Genomic DNA, 21839 nt, shown 5'->3' with positions numbered 1-21839 from the left:
CCAAATCACTATTGATTAGAGAAATGCAAATTAAAGCATCTCACACCTATTAGATTAGCCCAGATGAGAAAAAAGGATGATCAATGTTGGAGAGGTTGTGGGAGGATTGGGACATTGACTTGGACTGTGAATTGGGGAATGGCTAAACAAGTTATGGTACATGAATATTATTCTATAAGAAACAATAAATGCTTGGACTCTAGAGAAGCATGGAATGATTTACAGGATCTGATGCTGAGCAAAGGGAGTAGAGCCAAGAGAACAATTTACACATCAACATTATGAGATGAACAACCTTAATGGAAGCAACCCCTATCAGCAGTCCAAAGAGCTAGGACAATCATAATTGACAGATTATGGTCTATATCGTTCCCAACCAGAGGAAGAAAAACAAAACACAAAAAAACACCCCTACTGAATTTATAAAAATTATCTCTTATGTATCTCTTTCCCTTAATACTAATTCCTCATGCCAAAAATTACTAATTTGTAAATATGTTTAACAAAATATGTATATAAAATGCTAACTTGATTGTTCCCAACTGAGGGGAGGTGGGAAGGAAGGGTGACAAAATGCTTCACACATAATAATCACTGAATGAATGCTTTATTATTTATTCATGAGTGGAAGTTTCAGAGACGTACAACTTGGATCAGCAAAAGAGGGAAAAATTCCAATTAGAGCTACCCACTAGTGGGTATTTTGAGGATCTTTAAACCTTCAAGTGGATGACTATTTTCTATTGTGGGAACATTTTTATAGATTTTCTGGTGAAGAGGCCAATAGATGTCTGCCTGTGTCCTTACTGAGCTACAACAAACAGAAACATCATGCAGGAGGTTTCTTGGGGCTTTAAGCATTACCAAGTGGTTCCAGAACAAGACTGGGACTGGAAAAATCAGAAAATCTCAGAACTGGAAGGTGCCCTAGAGACCCCTGCTTCTGATGACCTTACTTTACAGAGGAGGCGACTATGGCCAGAGATGGGATGTGATTTTCCCACAGTTACACAGCAAGTCACAGGTCAAGCTAATACTAGAACCCAGCACTCTTCTAGGATCTTAAGACATTAAGTCATCAGTCAATGGTGGAGGGTGTTTCCTTTAAGGCAGAGAATGGTTCTGAGTAGAGTCACAGATAATCATCTTCACTGGAGGCAGAATCCAAGTCCCAATCCAGTCTCTCCCCCCCTTTAGAGACTGGGACCTGTTCTGTTGCACCATCCACCATCACCTCTGCCTGGAGAGCAAAAGTCTTTCCCCAGCTACAGGGGTAGCCCACGGGCTTCAACTGGCAGCTGATCAGGGCCAGGGCCAGGTGCCCGTGGTATCTCTCCATTCATCTGCCAGTCCTGGTGCCCCTCTGTTTGGTCATGGTGGTGAGCATCTGACTGATGTAGGAGGTCAGGAGATCATCCATTTTGTAGCCCTAAACAAGTAAAGGGGGACAGAGAAACAAAGACAAGGGTATTGGTTTTCTCTTCCACAAAGGGCCTTGTTCTGGGCAAGCCTTACCCCTTACCCTCCTCCAAACATGAGTCTGAATCACCACTAATTTTTTTTTTTTCATCTAGATGTTAACTTACAGCAAGGTTAAATTGGTCTTGAGGTCACACAGTGGCCACTCATCCTTGGAGTTTAAACATTCCTGATCAAATGTTTAAAAGTCATCAATTCACATTGAGCTGAAGGAACTCTAGTCCAACCCTTCCATTTGACAGAAGAATAAACTGAGTCACACATGTAGTCACATATACAGTAAATAACATAGAATGGAAGCCCCTTGAGGGCAGGAGTTGTTATTATTGAAGCCAGGACCAGGACCTAATGTCTTGACATTTGATCTCGTATCCTATACACTCCTAGGGACTGTTTCCCAGAATCATGTTTTAAAATGCAAAAGGAAACAGCATTACAGAAAAAGTAATTTATAGTGAAAGTTATTAACATTTAAAGAACAAAAAAATTAAAAATACAGTCATCAAAAGTCAAAGAACAAAAAGATTCTAGATTTAAATAAAAAACCTCAAATGCCAATTATAATGAAATATACTTATTAAAATTTAAAGAAAAAAACATTTAAATAATTAAAAACCTTAAATGCTAATTGTAGTGAAATATAGTTATCAAAATTAAAAACAAAAAATAAATCAAATTCATGAACCTCAGGTCAAGAAGCCCTGGTCTAAATTTACTTGCTTTCCTCAGTGGCCCTTAGTTTCCCAGGCTCAGTTTTCATATAAGAGTTAACTGCACAAATCAGGAATCTGTTTCCCAATGCTTCCTGACACTGGTATCAAACTAGCCCAGCCCTTAGAAAACACGGACATCAATCCCACTCTAAACCATGATGAATGACTTTCCCTGATCCAGGCCAGACTCTTACCCTGGCCCCAGACTCAGTCCAACCCTTAAGACAGCCACTCTGTTTGAGAGTTAACCCTGTTCCTGGGTGAATCTCTACCCCTGGATCTGGTCTAAGCCTTTACCCCCACACCCTGGGTTCAGACTGAGCCTCCTAATATTTAAGTGAATAATTCACATTTATATTGTGTTTCATCTTACAAACATGATATTTTTACCCTTTACTGTATCTCCAGAACTGGGGTCTGGCAGGTTAATGTTAATTGACTGACTGATATGGGCTGGTAATCACTCAGGCCCCCTGGGCTAGATAGTATAGATAACTCAGTGTTAAACCAGAGACCCTGAATTTGGACCCTATGCTTTTACCCGACTTTTTGCCCCATAGGTGAGTGAGTGGTCTTACCAGGGAAGTTTCACAGAGCAGCTTGCTCCCTCGCACCAGGTTCCCAATAGTGATGTGGAAGTAAGTGTTCCCACTGCTCCAGTTGGAGATCTTGGTGAAAGGGTGAGTGGTGAGAATATCCTGAAAAAGAGGAACATGAACAGTCCCATCTTGTCTCCCTCTTCTTTCGACTTTGAGGCCTGTTAACCCCATCTCTGCACCATCTTCTAAGTTCTCCAGAAATGTAGAACAGGAAGAACCCCCAAGATGGTCTAGTTCAATGAGGAGGAGGAGGGGGAGGAGCAGAGTGGGAAGTTGGCTCTGCTTTCAGAGTCACAGGTCTGGGTTGGGATCTCGCCTCTGCTTCCAGGCCACCCAGACCTGTTTTCTCATCTGTAACATGAGGGAGTGCAACTCGATGACTTGGGAAGGACTGTTCCCATCTAAATCTCTGGCTGTATGAAACTGAAGACTAGGGACAAACAGCTTCTGAGACTTAGCTTCTCCTTGGCCTGGGAAGGCATTGACCCCCCCCCTCCCCCCAAGGACTCAGGTGAGCCAAAAAGGGAGAATTTATGGTTAATTAAACCCTGGAATGATTTCCAAGGAAGGGATATTTTTATCTCTTCCTTAAAAATCGCCCCAAAGCTGGAGGGATGGCTTAGATGACCAAGTCACTAACATGATTAACAACAGTAACCAGTTTAAGGTTGGTAAATCGTTTTACAAATATATTATTTAATTCTCGCAACAACCCTAGGAGGGAGGGACTATGAGGAAACTGAAGCTAACAAAGGTTAAATGACTAGCCCAGGGTTGTGCAGCTAGTTTCTGAGTCTAAATTTGAATTCAAATCTTTTCTGATTTCAAGTCCATTACTTTAGGCACTGAGACACCTGACTGGCACCTCCCCCACATACATGCATACACTGCTGGGACCTCCAAGAAATCTTTCCTAAGCCCTTCTCCCTACCCTACCCTACCCCCTCCAGTAGGAACTTTACCTAAAGGACCACACTTGCCACTGTTGGGGCCTTTCAAATGCGACAGTATGATGGATTCCAGCACTCCTAGAGTTGACTGGGGCATTGTTATGGCTGAGAATGACCATCTTTTGATACCACTTCCCTGGTTAACCTTGGGTTAGGTCACAACCTCTCTGACCTCACGTCTTCTATAGAATGAGGAGCTGGATTAACAGGCCTCTATAGTCCTCCAGCTGGATTCATTGACTTGAATTGAATGAGGCCAGTCTCTGGAATGTTTCCTGTCCCAGCCACCATTTTGAAACAGAGCTTTTTCCAAGGAATAGATAAAGTCTTAGACCTATAGTATATTAGAGTTGGAAGCAACATTAGAAACCAACTAATCCCACCCAATTAAGGGAGAAAAAAGGAGGCCTAAAGGAGGAAAGTGACTTACCCAGGGACATTTTTTTTTGCAAGGCAATGGGGTTAAGTGATTTGCCCAAGGTCACACAGCTAGGTGATTATTAAATGTCTGAGGCCAGGTTTGAACTCAGATCCTCCTGACTCCAGGGCTGGTGCTCTATCCACTGCACGACCTAGCTGCCCCTACCCAGGGACATATGAGAAGAGGCCTAGCATTCTTCTGCCTCCTAAGGCAGTCAGTATGGTCTCTAGCCCCTTCCTGGGGCATTCTTGCCCCCTGTACCTAACCTTCCTTTAGCTTTTATTTCTGCTTCCCTGATGCTTTTCTCACCTTGGTCCGGGGATCAATGAGGCTGACTCCATATTTGTTGATAGCGATTAGGAGAATCTCAGGGAAGTTTGGCTCAGTTGTTTGCTGGAAAAGAGAAGACATAAAACAATCAGATTCCCAATTCTTTGTGGGAAGAGAGCCAACACCAGGAAAGTCAAGGAAAATAAAATTGCTAGGAGTTAAGAATATAGCCACTTTGTCCGGAAGATAAGTGTAGCCACTCCCTTCTGGACCAGGGCTTTGCTTCAGTTCAAAACACATTTTTTTCTTTTCTCCTTTATCCATAATTGGAAAAATCGAGGAGCAGCCTAATCTTATCTTTTTTCCCCACTGGCAGAGTCATTTTCTAAGTCAGGGAGGCCTACCTCAGATAAGACTGCCTATGTGACAGTTTTCAAATGAAGAAATTAAAGCTATCTATAGTCATATGAAAAAAATGCTCTGAATCATTCTTTTTTTCCCTTTTGGTAAGGCAATGGGGTTAAGTTGCTTGCCCAAGATCACACAGATAGGTAATTAGTAAATATCTGAGAAAAGATTTGTACTCAGGTCCTACTGACTCAGTACGCTATCCATTGCATCACCCCTAAATCATTCCTGATTAGAGAAATACAAATAAAAGCAACTCTGAGGTAACCACCTCTCACCTATCAGAGTGGCTAATATGACAGAAAAGGAGAAGATGTGGAAAAATTGGGACACAAATGCATTGTTGGTGGAGTTGTGAACAAAAATATCTATAGTAGCTTTTTGTGTTGGCAAAGAATTGGAAATTGAGGAACTGTTCATCCATTGGGGAATGGATGAATAACTTATGTCATACAAATGTAATGCAATTTTTATCGTTCTATAACAAATCATGAGCAGATGAATGTCTAAAAAACCTAGAAAGACTTACATTTGGGATTTTCTAAGCAAAGATACTAGAGTGTTTTGCCATTTCCTTTTCCAGTTCATTTTATAGATGAAGAAACTGAGGCAAATGGGGTTAAGTGACGAGGGTACTTTTGAACTCACATCTTCCTGATTCAAAGCCCAGTGTTCAATTGACAGTGCCACTACATATAGTCAGAGCTCTGATTTGTTATGGCAATAATTAAAATCACAAGCCAATTAGGAGAATAAAAATGAGAGCATATGGCACATAATTAAACTATGACTTTATTTAAATAAGCCAGTAACAGTTGACAACTCAATGGAAAAAGTATCTCGGATAACAGCAGCTCAGCAGCTCATGTCATTTCTTGGGTTGTCATTGGTATCAACTCTTCCCAGCTGCCTACAAACATGCTTTAATCTCCCCCAGACTTAAAAACAAAACAAAACAAAAAACAACCCCGCCAAACTACAAACCTTTGATCTTTCCTCAGACTTCTTCCTTCTTGACCATTCTGTAGCATCTGACATAGTTGACCCATTCATTCCTCTCCAGCTTCCACTCCTCTCTAGACTCTCTCTCTATCATGCGGGAGCCTCCTTCTAGACTCTCTCTATCATGCCATGGGAGCCTCCGTATCCTAGATGTCTGCTCTACCTTGGAACTCCTCACAGTGGACATATACTTGTCCCCATGTCTCCTTTCCTGATTGGTTAGTTCCCACCAAAACCTTCATTTTCAGGAAAGGACCCACTTCCCTCCCCTCCCCTCCCTCACTTTTCAGCTTCCCTCTTTGGAATGTAAACTCCTTTAGGTGAGGGATTATATTTCTTTTTGCTTGTATTTTATATCCTCAACACAAAGTAATAAATGTAAAGAGTTTATCATTGTATCGGATACGTCATAAGTATTTAATAAATGCTTATTTCTTTCTTTTTTAAACTTCTCTACTTTAAAATGTATTGATGGCCTATAATTTTTATGTCAAATTTATTACCTGATTTATTCCCAACCTTCCTTGAGAACAGAAAAAAATGTAAGCAAAACCAACACAGAAACCATGCCTTCATTTTAGTTCATCTACTCCTTAGTATTATTTTTGTTTACATTACTATTGTCATATATTCTCTTTAACCTCTTCTCTTGAACCTAGTCCCCATCTCCTCCTAACTCCTTCTGAAAAAAGACTACTCCCACCTCCCTCCAAACCCTTAGAAGACCAGTTAAGGGACAAAGTTCATACCTTCACTTCAAAGAAAGCTGACCCAAATGTCGGCCACTTAAATATTAGCTTCAGAAAGGCCAGCTTTGCTTCTTCTTTGCTCTTCCCTGCATGCTTGTTGAAATAGGCTACAATGGACTTTGGGAGGAAACAGATTTTGTCAGTGGGAAGGGCAGCAGTGATGTTAGCATTTATAATACATCTCAAAATGGGAAGAGACTTAAACATGTCATCCATAGCAGTAGCTATCCTACTTTGTATAATCTTGTAGATGGAATATATTTTTAAAATTTATCTATCTCTATATTATGTTTATTTATAATTCATATTATATATCAAATATAACATATCTCAGAGATAGAATCTCCATAAAGAGATGATGATAAATCTAATTAGTTACCTTGTTGAAATCCATGTATAGGATGTCTATGGTATTCCCTTAATTTACCAGCAGATTATACATCAATACTATGATTTCATTGATATGGATTTTTCTTTCATTGATATAGGTCATAATCTTTCCATGTCTTAATGGACAATCTTAATGAAGTACTATTCCTAAAAAAAAGTATTATCTGGTGGACAAAATTCTGGCTTAGAACCCATTATGTTGTCTTGCACACAGTGGCTCTTAACGTATGTTGAACCAAATTGAATTGACAGTCTTAACTTGTCTAGTGACGTTATTTAAAAAAAATGAGATTAGCTGGGATGACTTATTTTTGTTGAAGCACCTTGATGAACACTGGCTCTTAGTGAGAAAATTCCCCTAATTGTTCACAAATCATCCCTTTAATAATACATTCTAGAATTCCGACAGAAATTGTAATCAAGTTCACAAGTCAATAGTCTGAAAAATCTAGCTCCTCCTATTTGAAAATTAGAATGACTTATTTGTTTTTCCTTCAGGCCAACAAGTTTTAGGCCTTTCAACCATCTCTACTCCCAACCTCAGCCAGTCAACAAACATGGAAGACCTGGGGAATTAATCATCCTCAGGGTTGATTCTGCTTACTCTTTTCCAGTCATCTGGTGAGATCTGTCGAATAAGGTCCTGGGGCACCAGCTCCCGTAGCATCTTTGGAATGCTTGGGAAATAGGATTTGTCATCTTCGAACTTTACCCTGTATATTAGAGCTCCCAACTGAAGGACTTCTTCTCGGGTAGACTTATGGTAACCACGAAGGTATTTGGGCAATTCCTAAAAGAGAGCCGGATGAGGACAAGAGAAATGATAACTCCTTCCTTCAAGAACTTTCAATGGCTCCTTAATGTCAGGTATTGAAGTAACTTCCATGAGGTCATTCAAAGCTAATCTGACCTTCTCACTTTGAAGAGAAGAAATCTGAGGCAAGGAAATTCTTGATGATCCCTTTTAACCCTCCATACTCTTTGATTTGATGAGAAGGTTATCCTGGTAATTGTTCCCTTGGTTCTTATTTCCTTCAGCATCAGTTTAAAGGCAATGGGGTTGACTTGCCCAAGGTCACAAAACTAGGTAATTATGCCAGTGCTCTATCCACTGTGCCACCTAGCTGCCCCCTAACAATTCTTATAAAAAGTGAGTTTCCAATAAATTTATGTTACTGGGTTTATCACACAAGGGGACACTTTTAAATTTCATTTGCTTTTGTTTCTTGCTTACCTAGTCTGATCTACTGATTTATTTTTCTGTTTTTTTAAGCAACACTACAGTTTTCATAACTAATGCTTTTATAATATCATTTGAAGTCAGCTAATGTTATGCTCCCTTTTTTTCTTTTTCTCACTATTTCTCTTAAAATTTTAGACTTTTCGTTCTTCTAAATGAATTTAGTTAGTTCTATATCTTATTCCCTTAGTTTTGATTAGTAATTTAACTTGATTTGTAAATTAATTTTGTTATTAGTATCATTTTTCTGTATCAGCACAGTTCAACCACAAACAATGATTCTTTTGAATTATAAAGAAAATTTTATAGTTATATTTAATAATTTTGCATTAGTTTTGGCAGTTATTTTTTGGAAAATACTTGTCCCCTATTTTCCCTCTCAGAGCATCGAATTCTTCATCCATAAAATAGGTACAACATTCCCGGGATGGGGAGAGTTAGGTAGAGGGGAAGGAGGTGGGGGAGGATGTCCTTGAGACCAGTCTTCATATCAATTGATCAATAAACAATTATTATATGTTTTCTTTATGTTAAGAGCTAGATGTCTCTCCCACTGAGAAGTGTCTCAGAATTTCTTTAGGTTTAGGAAGAAATAGAAGCTACACCTATTGCTCCACCACACAGATGGACACAAGGAGAATGCTCCTTGCTTACCTGATAATAGTGGAAAATCGAATCTGCCATCGGGTCCTTCCCAGGAATTGTATTGGTCCATAGCTTCTTCATGAAGAACACTTGGTAGGTAAGAGAAGGCACAATTCCTGCAAAGACAAATGTGTTGTTAGCTCGGGCAAGCCTGGAAACGAATCCTGTGAGTTTTGAGGACCGATGAACACTGTCAGTCTCGACTTCTATTGTTGTTTACCATCAACCAATTCATCAGTTCATCAGTCAATCAGTAAGAATTTAATAAATACCTCCTATACATCTAAAGTGAGCAAAGGTAAATGTTTAGAAAATAATTAACTATTCAAGAAAGGCTTCATGTGGAAGATGGAACTTGAGATGCATCTTAAAAGGAAAAGAGAGAGTATGAAGCAGAGGTAAAGATGGGGAGTGTATTCTAGGTATGAGGGTGGATAGACTGGAGTGGGGGAAGACTTGGGCAAAAGAGACTAGTTAGTACATTATTACAATAATCTGGGGGGAAAATGATGAGGGTCTGGAATACCTTCTCTTGCCTCCCTTCCAATTTGGTGAATTTCTTCACATATTTATCTTTTAAATCCTACTCAAAAGATGCCTCTTCCTTGAGTTCCCCAGCTGCTAAGAATCCTCTCGTTTAGAACCTCATGTGGCACTTTTTCTTCATCTCTCTAGTGCATATATCAAGTAATATTGGATTTTATACTTCTCTATTTGTTTTTATCCCATACTAGATTGTGAGCTACATGAGGGTAGGGACTATGTTTTAGCTAAGCTTTCTATAATCTCCCAGTATCTAGTCCATTGTTCTACAGGCTTAACATTTAGAGGGGATTGTTGAAATTGTTCTGCTTCCTCTGCCAAAGACCTAAGAGGAGAGGTTCTAAGGCCAAGACTCTAAGCAGAACTTGTATTAGGAGATACAAGAAGTTAGGTAGCAAACTCAAAACACATTTAATTAAAAAAAACACTAAAAAAATCTTCTGAAGAGATACCCAAATTAACTAAGATGTGGTCTTAGCTCTCCATTGAAGTATAGTAAATTAAAGAATCAGGGAGATCAGTTTTTCTAGCCTCCCCACCATCAGTTTCTGGAAAGACATTGTATAAGCCCCCTAGCACAAGAAGTTAGTTGTGAGTTACCTTTAGTAAGATCTTAGAAGGCCTAAAGCTGCCATATTGCCTAAACTGACCATTGTAGGTTTTTATCCTGATGATGAGAAAACTGGACCAGATGGCCTTTAAGGTTCTTTCAGGTTGTAAAAAATTCTCAAATTGTTACCATCTTTCACAGGTCTTGCTTTTTTAATCCAGTCTGTCAAGTGTCGGACGAAGTCAAAGAAGAAATCACCCTCAGGAACACTGATGACCTGGAAAGAAATATCTCTGTTAAAGCCCTTGGTGACTGACAGGAGACACCTGTTTTCAACTTCTCATTACTACTCAAGTTCAAACCCAAATTACCTCTATTTTTAACTAGAGAACTTCAAACTTTATTTAAAACTACATTTTAAGTTGAAAATTACTGAACAAATCACTGTGAAAAAATAAAAAAGAACATGACATCAATCCTTTTACCTGGGATGTTGCGATATGCCCTGCCTCCCCCAGCAGCAATCCAATGCCCAAATACTCTTTAGCCTGGGTTCCAAGGTTTTCTACAATCTTCACCCTTTCTAGCTTTATGTCCCTATTTAATCTCCTTGGTTTACCCTTCAAAACTTATTGGCCCCATGCCTTTGCTCGCACAATTGCCTGGAATCCCTTCCTTCCCAATGTCTATTCCTTTAACTCCTACCTTCTCCTCTTGCTCCTACCCACCAATACTTAATCTACTATATTCCATAGCTTCAAGCTGTCCTTGCTGACTGACTGACTAACCTTGTCAGAAATTTTAACGAAGAGACTGAATCCATCAGAGGCCTTCAGAAGCAGCCTAGTAGAGATGTTTTGGCAGAAGTCCTTGGCCTTGGTGCTGGATTCTACCTCAAAGGCCTGTGTGAAGGGAAGACAATAGATATCCTCAAAGCTCTATTCCAACAGGGTTCCCTTAATCCCTAGCCTTCCCCCCTGAAATCCTGCCCTCAAGTGACTACTTCCCTAGGGGTCTTGGAGTCCTCTTTTGTACCTTTTCTTGGTCACATTTCCCACATTTGCTGCAAGAAAGTTGAGGAATATTTTTCTTTCTTTAAACTTCAGATAATTCCACTCTGGTTGCTTTGATCTAGGAAGTTTCTCCTGATTGTGATCTAATTGTTTTTTTCCTCACAACCACCCCTGTCCTCTTTCTGTCCTTTCCCATCTCCATACCTTTGTCCAAAGGCCTAGTCTCCATCCCACTGCATACCATCTCAACATCTTTATCTCCTCTAAGACCCAAATCAGGTACCCTCTCTTCCGTGGAGCCTTCTCTGATTTCCCAAGGCTTCAGTATAGTTAATAAAGTATAATGGAAAGAGAACTGGGCTGGAAATCAGAAATTAGAAAATTTAAGATTCAAATCTTTCACCATCTGTGTGATCTTGGGCCTCTATTGGCCTCAGTTTCTTCATCTGTATAGTAAGGATCATAGCTCCAGAGCTGGAAGGCACTTTAGAGGCCAAGGATCCAGCTCCCTCATTTTGGGGTTGAGGAAGCTGTTCTGCTCAAGGACGAAAGGCAGAAAGGACAGGATTTATGTCTAGTTCTCTGAAACCTGGATCTTTCTACTATATAATTCTGGACTAGATATATTTTAAATTTCCTCCAAGCTCTAAAAATCTAAATTTGTCCTTCCTGAATTTCTTAAGCCCCCAAGTTTGACCTTTCCTATGCACTTCATCATTCTCTAGGCTGTTTGATGCCTACTTGTATAAGATCCAATTCCCTCTATAGACATTCCTTGAGGGCAGGGTTCATGCCATTTATCTTCTTTGTATCTCTAGTGCTGAGCACAGGACCTTGATTGCAGTAAACATGCCTGTCTATCATTAAGATTTTGTCCTACCCCAAGAGGTCATAGCATAAGTCCATGATGCAGGAGCTACCTGATGAGTTCCATTTGAATGAACAAAAATCCTAAAGATAATTAGGTAATTAGCTAAGGATAATTAGAGTTTTCCAGTTTAGTATGGGCTACTTTGAGAAGTAGTGAGTTGCCTGTCCCTGGAGGTATTTAAGTGGAGGCTGGCAGGACACTTGTCAGAGATGCTAACATTAAGCAAGTCCCTTACCTCCTTTTCCCTCCTTTGTAAAATGAGGAAACTGGATTGAATATTTTTAAGGTCGCTTCTGGGTCTAAGTCCTATGACAGCCATTCCAGAGCTCCTTCCTCCTGTCGACTCCCACGTTCTAACATGGCAACCCATGTTAGGCTCTGGCCTCCCCCAAGGCAGAGAAGGAATAAACTCCATCACCCTCTAGCTTACCTCATCGGTGTCATCAGGGAAGTAGACTTTGTGGAAAATCTGGGTGGTTTTGTGCTGAATTGCCTCCACCTCCACCAAGTGGGGAGGATACTTCCGAGAGCCGTTTCTGAAAGGCAAAGCATCTCACTCACTCATTGTCACAGAGACCAAGGAAACTGGGGCCTCTAGTGAGGGTCAGGAGCATGGGCACAATGTGACTAATGAAGCTGCAAGGGCACCCATCCAGGACTAAAGATGGCCAAGATGCTCAGGAAGCCCTTTGTTTTTTTTTTCCTTTCTGTCGTTCCTCACAAGCATTACAATAATGCAAATACAATTCTTGCAACCCCATATGTCAGAGGTCCTGAGCTCGAATCATCTTCTTGCTATTTGCCTCCTGTGTCATCTCCCTTTTCTGGGTAAGGAGATGGCATCTCATAGTACACAGATAAGTACAATCAAAAATAGGAAATGAAGGAGGTAAAGGGAGACTGAGACAGGTTTGCTCTAGGATGGATGGATGGATGGACTGACAGACAGGCTAATAGGCAGACAGATGGAAAGATACCTATACAGACAAGATAGCTAGATAGATAGACAGACAGACAGACCAACAACTTCCTCCCACTTCTGAGTTTCCATGATTTAATAACCATTTTTCAGTCTGAGAACCATCTCCTTAGGATTCACATTGCATTTTGCGTTAGTCTACCCATACCTGAGAGCTTTCTGGAGCCTCTGCATGCAATCCATGGCCAGCTGGCAATGCTTTCGGGATTGAAGGAACCTTTGCACATGGGGGAGCAGGATGTTGCTTGGTGGGAAGAGGCCTGTGCATAGCCAGAGTAGCTCCCAGCCTCGCTCCTCACTGTACCTGGGCACCAGAGACACCAAGTCAGATGCCACACCAGCTCATGCTATTCCCCCAGCATGGTGGGGATAGAAGGGTGGGACCAGGGAGATTTCTCATATGCACCAGACTCCCACTCCTCCAATGAAGAGGGAACTGTCATCATGGCTAATTATATTCTCCTAGTTGAAGCAGGGGCAGGATTGTGCTAGCAAATGTTTAACAATTGGCTCTCTAGGAGAAAAAAGTAGACTTGACACACTATTTAAAATGTAATCTACATTATTAACATTTTCTCCACAAAACAATAAATCAAGCCCTAGTTTGTAGTGTTTGCTGATTTCTTAATTTTAAATAAATGCTCATACTGAAAATTTAACAATCATCTCTCCAAAGGGCACCAGATAGAAATGACTCCAGCACACTCCTGAATAGGGAAGGAGCATTATTAGTCTGGCTGTCACTTGGATCCTAACCTGGACTCTGTTGTCAATCATTTACTGTGTGACCTTAGATAATGTTTTCTCCCCTTGCTTTATGTATTAAAAAAGAGAGCTGATAAAATTCTTTCCAAGCCTGATACTCTGTGAATGTTTAGGTACCTGTTATATTTCAAAAAGGTAGAATTTGATCTAAGCCTTAGGAGATGGGTAGGAATTTGGCATGTGGATCCAGATGGCTCCTGTCATCCACCAGCTTCCCTGCCCAACAACTGGGGCCCATCCTATTAGCTACATACCTGATGTGGTTGTCAGTGAGCTGCTTAAGTATCTGTACATAGATCTCATCCTTCAAGGGTTCGGCCTTCAGTGCTCCTTCGAAGATCTGGTCTGTGAGCTCATTGACAGAGCGGGTTCTTTTGGAGGGGTAGTCACCCATGTACTTGAGCATGGGTATATCACTTTGTCAAGGAAACACTAGCCAAGAGCCAACTATGACCTAACCAGGGACTATGGGGAAGGGATTTCTAATAGATACTTAGTGACCTCTAATTGAACATCCATTCTCTAAGTTAGTGGGTAAAAACTCAGGAAGGTGTGTGGTGCTAGGAAAGGAGTCTAGACTTGAAGTCAGAGGTCACAAAAACATTCTGACTTTGAGTATCCTCATCCATAAACCTTCCCTGCCAAGTTGTCATGAGGGTAATAATAATGGGAGATGCAATGACATGACTTTGAAGTTTTCAAAAGTGATTTACAAGGGGGAAGAAAGAGAGGGAGGCAGAAAATTATCATGCTCAAAAGCTTACAAAAAGAAGAATGTTGAAAATTGTTTTTACATGTAATTGGAAAAATAAAGTGATTTGCATATATTATCTCATTATATACTTACCTGTGAGATAGATACTATAGGTGATATTATTTCCATTTGAAAGATTATGAAACTGAGTAAATTTCTTGTGATAACAGAGCTAGTGAGCTGAGAGGTAGGATTTCAACCCAGAACTTTCAGAGGCAGAATTTGAACCTCAGTCTTTCCTAACTTTTAAGTCCAACATTCCTTTATTCTCGACCACATCATCTTCTGAATCAAATGGATCTAATGAATGTGAAGTCCTGTTTCATTATTATTTTTGAACTTGTTATTCATTTCCCCTTTTCTGTCTCCCCTATATCATCTAACTCTTGATTCCACAAGGTCTTATTATTTTCATTTGAGTAGACTGGTAGTTTTATTTTCTCTTCAAGAAAGATGACCTAAGGTTAACTCTAAAAATGAAGATAAGGACCATCGCATAGCACGTTATCAGATTGTAATGGTTGTTAAATCCATTGCATCAGTGCCCAGGCTCCATCTCTTACACTCTTCCTTCCTCTCTTCCTATGCATTTCTATTTTTCAGTCTCTTATTTATCTTGGGTATCTATCTTCTTGGGTCTTTTCTTTCCCTCTTCTTTCTTTTTTACCTTCTCTTATTCTTCTTTGCTAGCAATTTGACCTGGGTAGAGCTATGGCATAGCAGGAAGCCCTTCATATTCTTCCCTTGATGATTTATAAAATATCAGAGCTGGAAGAGACCTTAGCTCCACCTTTCATTTTACAGATGAGGAAAACTGAGGACCAGGATAGGAAAAGAAAATTTGCTTAGGGCAGCTAACCATGTTAGCTGTAGCCTCCTTCCCTGCTATGTCTCAGTGACAGCCAGTCCCCTTGCCCCAGCACCTCCATAACCAGTTCCCATGCCCTGGCATCTCCACATTTTCTCTCTGTGCCCTGCCACCTCCACATTCAATCCCTGTACCCTAGCACCCCCACATTCCCCTCAGGACAGGATATCAATGAAGGCCATGCAGGCCTCCTGGGACAGCTCCTCATTGCCCAGAATCTTCTTCAGCAGGGCTTGCTTCAAGGGTTCTCTTGTGTGGCTCCATAGCTTGTCCTTTCCCCGGGCTTTGGAGATCATGACCCGACTTAGAGTGTGCTTGGGTGGGGGCCTAGGAGATGCCAAACACAGATGATAGGAGGCAGTCATAACCAGGAAGCCATCCCAAAACCCTGTTTTTTATTCCTCTGAGGCTGAGCAGAACTGGGGAAGGGGAGGGGCAAAGTAGAGAAGGAAGAGCAGAGGGAGAAGGGGGAATCCACAAGGACTTCTTGGGGCTTTTTTATTTCTTCCCATCAGGAACCTCCAGAAACCACTAAGTTGAATGGTTCTCAAGATATTTTTTATGCTGAACAATGGTAAGTCACTTTGCTAGATCCCAGGACTTTTGGAAGTTCCCCCAATAATAATGAGGAACCAACATTTATAAAGAGATTTGAGGTTTTCAAAACATTTTACACACACTATTTTCTTTGATCCTATATCTATCCCATGAAATAGGTGAATTTTTTTTTTTACAGATGAAGCAGAATTCAAAACTAGATTTTCCTGAATCTGGATCCTCTTCCCTCAAATTGCTCATCCAACCATCCCTGTATATATCCATAATATCTTTAAAAGGTATCCATATCATGGCCCAGAAAGTGATGGCAAATTAGGGTCTGGGATCATATTCCCAGTGGGATTAGGGGCTGGTACCTGAAGTAATCATAAGAGAACTCCTCCAGAGTGTAGGGCTTCACTCGGACTTCAGGTTCTGTCACATGCAGCTGGGAAAGGCGAATGATGTCTTGCCTCTGGTCTGGGGTCATCGTGATTAAGGCCTGAGGAACCAAGAGCCTCATGTTAATTTTATCCAGAGCATAAAGGTCTGGAGGGATGCCTGCCTTCATAGGGAGCACAATCTTGGAGGAAATCACATGGCTACCAAGTTCTAGGCAAGGGTAGAAGCCCCTGATCTAACCACTGCAGAGGGAGGGAAGGAAAAGCAAAGGGAAGGAAACCACTGCAGAGGGAGGGAAGGAAAAGCAAAGGGAAGAAAAACCAGTTAGACCTCCCCGAATATAACCTCCATAGGAATCACCAGTCTAGCAAAGTGATAAGCATATTATAGGTACATAATAGATACCTATAAATTGATTGATTGACAAAGAGCACACAGATCACTTTAATACCAAATACTGTTAAACTTCAAATCTAGGCTACACCCTTAAGATGACAAAGCTTCCATTTCTTCTATGGTGAGGGCCATTCCACAGAGCCAGGTTAGAATGGCCATTCCTAGTTCTGATGACCCCATGATAGCATGGGGGTGGTGGAGGCAGGGGTTTTCTGCCCATGTGTCTCATCTCTCAGGGGTTTGTATTTTTGAGGTAACAAAGATTCTTATTTCTGGATACAGAAGGTCTCATGAGTTAGTTGATATACAAAAGGGATCAACCCACCCCTCAGTCTCTCTCCCTTTCCAGCTAGAAACCACATCAAGACTGTTGGGAGCTGCTTCTTGAGACAAAAAGACACACACACACACACACACACACACACACACACACACACAGAGACCCACAGAGAGGGACAGAGACACACACAGAGAGAGACAGTGAAAAAGTTAAGAACCTCTGGACAGTCAGTTCTCATTCACCAACTCTAAAATCAGTCATCATAACTCTTTCTTGATCATATGTGGACATGTGCAGGGTGGTAAAAAATTGGATTTGCCCATACATGGTTCCATTTGTTATTCAACAAAACTATTCTCTGCTTTCTTGCTTCAGATTTCATATTGTTAACACATCCTTTTCATGGTCTATTTCACACCACATTTTTTGCAATTTTGTGCCTTTGGTTAGTAATTTCTCTATTAAAAATGGCCTCCAGTCATAGTATTGAAATACCATCCAGTATTCCTAAGCCCAACAAGACTGTGATGTGTCTTACAGAGAAAATGTATTTGTTAGATAAGCTTTATTCAGGCATGAGATTACTGTGCCGTTGGCCATGAGTTCAGAGTTAATGAATCAACAATAGACTATATTTATATGCATGTGTATCCATTTATCTATCTATACATGTTGTCTTCCAGATTAGGATATAAACTCAACATAATTAGGGATTTTTCATTTGTGGCACATGTAGCACAATGTTTGGTACAAAGTGGGTGCTAAATAAGTGTTTGCTGATGAATGATTAAAAGTTCTACAGATATTTGGGGGGGGTAAGAGAGTACCTACATGGATGAAATCATAGCTCCTAGAAATAATGAAGTGAAGATTTTTAGTGAAAGGGTGCATCTTTTTTTTAAAAAACTTCTCAATTTAATTAAATTCCATTTTAGCATTACTTTTGCTATCATTTTCTTACTAAATCAGTGTCCTTGAATTTTTGTACAAGCCAGAATTTGTGGGAAAGGATAGCCTATACTTGAAAAAAAATAACAATACAGTAATTACCTAAGAAGTGAACAAAGAGCTCTGAGATCAGCAGGAGGCCTGTCCCAGTAACCTACCACAATTTCCCGAGAAGGTGTTGTGGCTGTGGGCATCACATACACACAGTCTGTGGGGAAGTCTCCTCGGGTCTTGGTTCTCTCATTCACTCCATTGGCCCAACCAGAATTCATGACTTGCTCGCCAGTGTCATGATCCAGGATGATGAGATCTCCTTTCAAGAAGCTGAGGAAGCCAGACTCTTCACCCACTAGAGGAGAACAGGAAGAGAGGTCTCTGAATCCTTTCTTTACTCAAGACAAGTAAGCAGAAGGTAAGAGAGTATCTAGCTTCTCTTGATGAATGATTTCAAGCCACTGAATCCATATGAAGCACATACCTATGAAAGATACATAATGCTCACTATCATTGACCATCGAAAGACTTTGGGGACCTATTCCATTTTATCCAGGATAAATGTCATCCCAACAACAGGTCATTCCAAATTAATATTTTCTTTTTTGACAGACTACTCTATTTTCAACTATTTGGTATTTCTTGACTTTTTATTTTGCTATAATTTAATATTTACTTCTTATCCCCTGCATTAGACTTAATTCATTGTGAGTAGATTATTTCATTCTTTGTACTTGTATCCCTGGCCCATAGTGGGCACTTGTGAAATGTTTATTGATTGATCACGGGAATGCTAGAGAGCTTACCTAGATCAGCAAAACAATTGAAAAAGTGTCCCCTATGTAGGAAAAAAATGAAGAGAAATGGGATACAATCGAACTAAACGAATGGTCAGAAGTAGTTCTTAACAGTCAACTTTCAGGAATTCTCCAATAGATCGCCCCAGAGATCCTTGCAAGTCACTGAATTGTTTATCATTTTAATAAATTATTTGAATAAAGAATGATCAAGCTTGCAGATGATACAAAACCAAGAGGGACAACCAACAAACAACCACTTCCTAAAACTATCTCAACAGTCTAGAAAATTGGACCAAATTCATTAAGATGAAATTAGTGACAAATGTAAATTTTCCCACTTGGGTTCAAAAAGTTAACTTTAGAAAAAAGAATTAGAAATACCTAGAGTGTAGTGAACTACCTTAGGATATAATGGAATTTAAAGAAGGTAGAGCAATGATAGCAGGTCAATTCAACTGTGGAAAAGGAGAAAGCCAGTATTATTACTGTTATTATTGTTATTATGATAATGTTTTGCTGTTCAGTCATTTTCAATCATGTCTGACTCTGTGAACCCATTGGGGGTTTTCTTGGAAAAATACTGGAGTGGTTTGTCATTTCCTTCTCCAGCCTAATTTACAGATAAAGAACTAAAACAAACATCACTAAGTGACTTGCCTCGGGAACAGGATGAATCTTCCTGACCTCTAGGCCAAACACACTATATACTGTGTCATCTAGCTGCCCCATAATAGTAACTCATATTTAAAGGTGGTTTCCAAAGCGCTTTATAATTATTATCTTATTTTGTAAATAACTCTGACTGGTAGGTTTTATTGTTATCCCCTTTTCACAGATGAAGAAATTGAGGCAATCAATGGTGAAGTGGCACACAGCTAGCAAATATCTAATATAGGATTTGAATTAAGATATTCTTGACTCTAGTGCTCCATCTACTATGCCCCCCACCTACCTGCTGTAGCTATAGCATACTACCCTCAGATTTTATGGAATTCTAACGTTTATCTTTATCCACCTTCCTTCCCTACTTCTCACAAAATTGTTTGGTTAGTTTGTGTCAGCATCTCAGGTTGCATCTCATGCAATAGTAAGACATCAAGTAGGTTATTAATATAGACAGGAATGCATCTGGTCAGGATTAGCTCTGGCAAATTGGCTGTGCTTCCTCTATGGCTGAGGTGGGAAATGTCTGGCCTGTGGGATGTGTAAGACCTGAGAAATCATTTGGTCTGGTGCAGCCATGGCAACTGCAGGCAAGACTTGAAATTCATTGAGTCTAGGAGCTTTTTAGGGGGTGAATTAATTAAATGTTCGTTGACATAGAGCAGGCTAATTTCTTAAGTTGATAATTGTGTAGGGCCCTCAAATGATAGTATACTATGTAAATAACCCTTGGCAGAAAAAAGTTACCCACCCCTGTTCTATGGAGTTGACCAAGAGGAGGGTCTAAGAATTAGCAGCAACAAGAAACATGTGATGCTAGTGGTATAGAAATGGATTATTTGTTCTAGTGGGAACCAGGGGAAGCTGAATTTCTTCAATTTCTTCACAGTCCAGCTCCTAGATGACCAACAAAGCAGGGAAACTCATAGAATTACAGCCCTAATGGTAGTCTGGTGATTTTATATATTTCCATGGGTATTGACTCTTAGTTGGTAAATTCCTAGAACATGGACATGGTCTGGTCTGGGAAAAATTGATTTTGGGTTCAGATTGGGTTCAATTATTAGCTAAGCTTAGCACTACCCTGTGTGACTTAAACTTTCTAGGTCTCAGTTTCTTCTTTTATGAAATCAAAAAGTAGGACTAGATGGTGTTCCTATTTTCATTTCCCTGCCCCTAGCTGAGTAGGATAAAGTTGTGGCAGGAGGTTAAAAGGACCTAGGGAAAACAAGGCTAGTAGAGCAAAAAGAGTACTGTAGTAGAAATCAGTTCCATCTTGGCTGTCAGTCACTGGGCAAGTGATTTTTCTGAGCCTCCATTTCTTCATCTGTAAAATGGGTTAATCATCCTTGGATTACCTATCTCAAGGGATGGTTATATGAAAACATTGTGTAGAGTCACTCTCTATAAAATGTAAGTTGTCATTGTTCTCCTTATTCTTATTTTGAACAGTAGAAGGTATTTTCTGAGACTTGTGGAACTTGAGAAGAGAAGGGAACCCAGTTCTTTTGGAAATCTCTTCTTGGTGTGGGTCCTTTTGTGTAAGGGAAATGGGAATGGGGTTCACTTACCAGGGTTAGGGTTGTCTTGGAGGGCGACCACGAATTTAGACCTCTTCCGCAGTCCTTCCAGGAAGGTGACTACCAGGTCTCGGATGTCCTCGGCATTACTGGAGGTGAACGTATACTCATCTCCCTTGATGGTAGCTAGTGTGAAACTATGAGCCTGCAGCTTCCCCCCACTGCAAGAGAGAGAGCAGGGGCAGTTAGGGATGTGAGTATCAGGAAATCAGAAGCAGAAGTGAGACTAGCATCCAGCTCCCTGTCTCCCAGGCCTGGGCCAAGTTTGCTATTAAAAGGAATATTTTATAATGTAAACCATCTTCCTCAGATTCATTTTTCCTAAATCAGATTTTTTAAAGTGGGATACACCCACAATTCAGAACTAGACCCAAATAAGAGAAATTAGAGATTTTGGCTCAATATAAGGAAAAACTCATTCAAACTGTTCCATAATGGAATCAGCTTCTTTCTCCCTCTCTCCTCTGCACTCTCTCTCTCTCTCGCTCTCTCTCGCTCTCTCTCGCTCGCTCTCGCTCTCTCTCGCTCTCTCTCGCTCTCTCTCGCTCTCTCTCGCTCTCTCTCGCTCTCTCTCGCTCGCTCTCGCTCTCTCTCGCTCGCTCGCGCTCTCTCGCGCTCTCTCGCGCTCTCTCTCGCTCTCTCTCGCGCTCTCTCGCGCTCTCTCTCGCTCTCTCTCTCGCTCTCTCTCTCTCTCTGTCTGTCTCTCCTTTCTCTCTCTGTCTTTCTCTCTTTCGCTCTTTCACTCTGTCTGTCTGTCTCTCTCCTCTCTCTCTCTCACAATACTCTCTCCGTGTCTCTGTCTCTTTCTCCCCTCCTCTCCCTGCCTGGCTCCTGACTGGTTGACTGATTGGGCCCTCCACTTGTGTGTCCTTGCCCTCATCCCTCTGGCCTCACCTGCTGCTGGACACAGCCATGATTTCAGGGTAGGAAAGCTCCAACAGGACTTGCTCCTGCTCATCCACAAAGTATATGCCTGTCCAGTTAACAGCCACAATGACATCATTCTTTGGAAGGCTTGGCCCTGGGTTGG

At 40.7% G+C, this 21839-nt stretch overlaps 1 protein-coding gene across 5 annotated transcripts in view; it reads right to left on the bottom strand.

Annotated features, from left to right (window-relative positions):
• Positions 1-598: 598 nt before the first annotated feature.
• MYO7A (myosin VIIA) overlaps positions 599-21839 on the bottom strand; it is a 138582-nt gene continuing 117341 nt past the window's right edge. For all 5 annotated transcript variants that reach the window (XM_074216946.1, XM_074216947.1, XM_074216948.1 and 2 more), the window contains 16 exons: positions 21704-21830; positions 20801-20970; positions 17931-18121; positions 16124-16248; positions 15379-15536; positions 13842-13995; positions 12971-13126; positions 12274-12379; positions 10748-10861; positions 10149-10236; positions 8876-8982; positions 7586-7771; positions 6592-6708; positions 4472-4555; positions 2771-2890; positions 599-1429 (listed from right to left, as the gene is read on the bottom strand). In XM_074216946.1, coding sequence (XP_074073047.1) covers positions 1340-1429; positions 2771-2890; positions 4472-4555; positions 6592-6708; positions 7586-7771; positions 8876-8982; positions 10149-10236; positions 10748-10861; positions 12274-12379; positions 12971-13126; positions 13842-13995; positions 15379-15536; positions 16124-16248; positions 17931-18121; positions 20801-20970; positions 21704-21830 — 2093 coding nt within the window. In that variant the 3' untranslated portion in view covers positions 599-1339. The remainder of the gene's footprint in view (positions 1430-2770; positions 2891-4471; positions 4556-6591; positions 6709-7585; positions 7772-8875; positions 8983-10148; positions 10237-10747; positions 10862-12273; positions 12380-12970; positions 13127-13841; positions 13996-15378; positions 15537-16123; positions 16249-17930; positions 18122-20800; positions 20971-21703; positions 21831-21839) is intronic.

This window comes from Macrotis lagotis, chromosome 1, assembly GCF_037893015.1.
Source record: "Macrotis lagotis isolate mMagLag1 chromosome 1, bilby.v1.9.chrom.fasta, whole genome shotgun sequence".
Taxonomy (NCBI): Eukaryota; Metazoa; Chordata; class Mammalia; order Peramelemorphia; family Peramelidae; genus Macrotis; species Macrotis lagotis.
The sequence above is the reverse complement of the archived record's forward strand: the minus strand, read 5'-3'. Positions and strand labels throughout refer to the sequence as shown.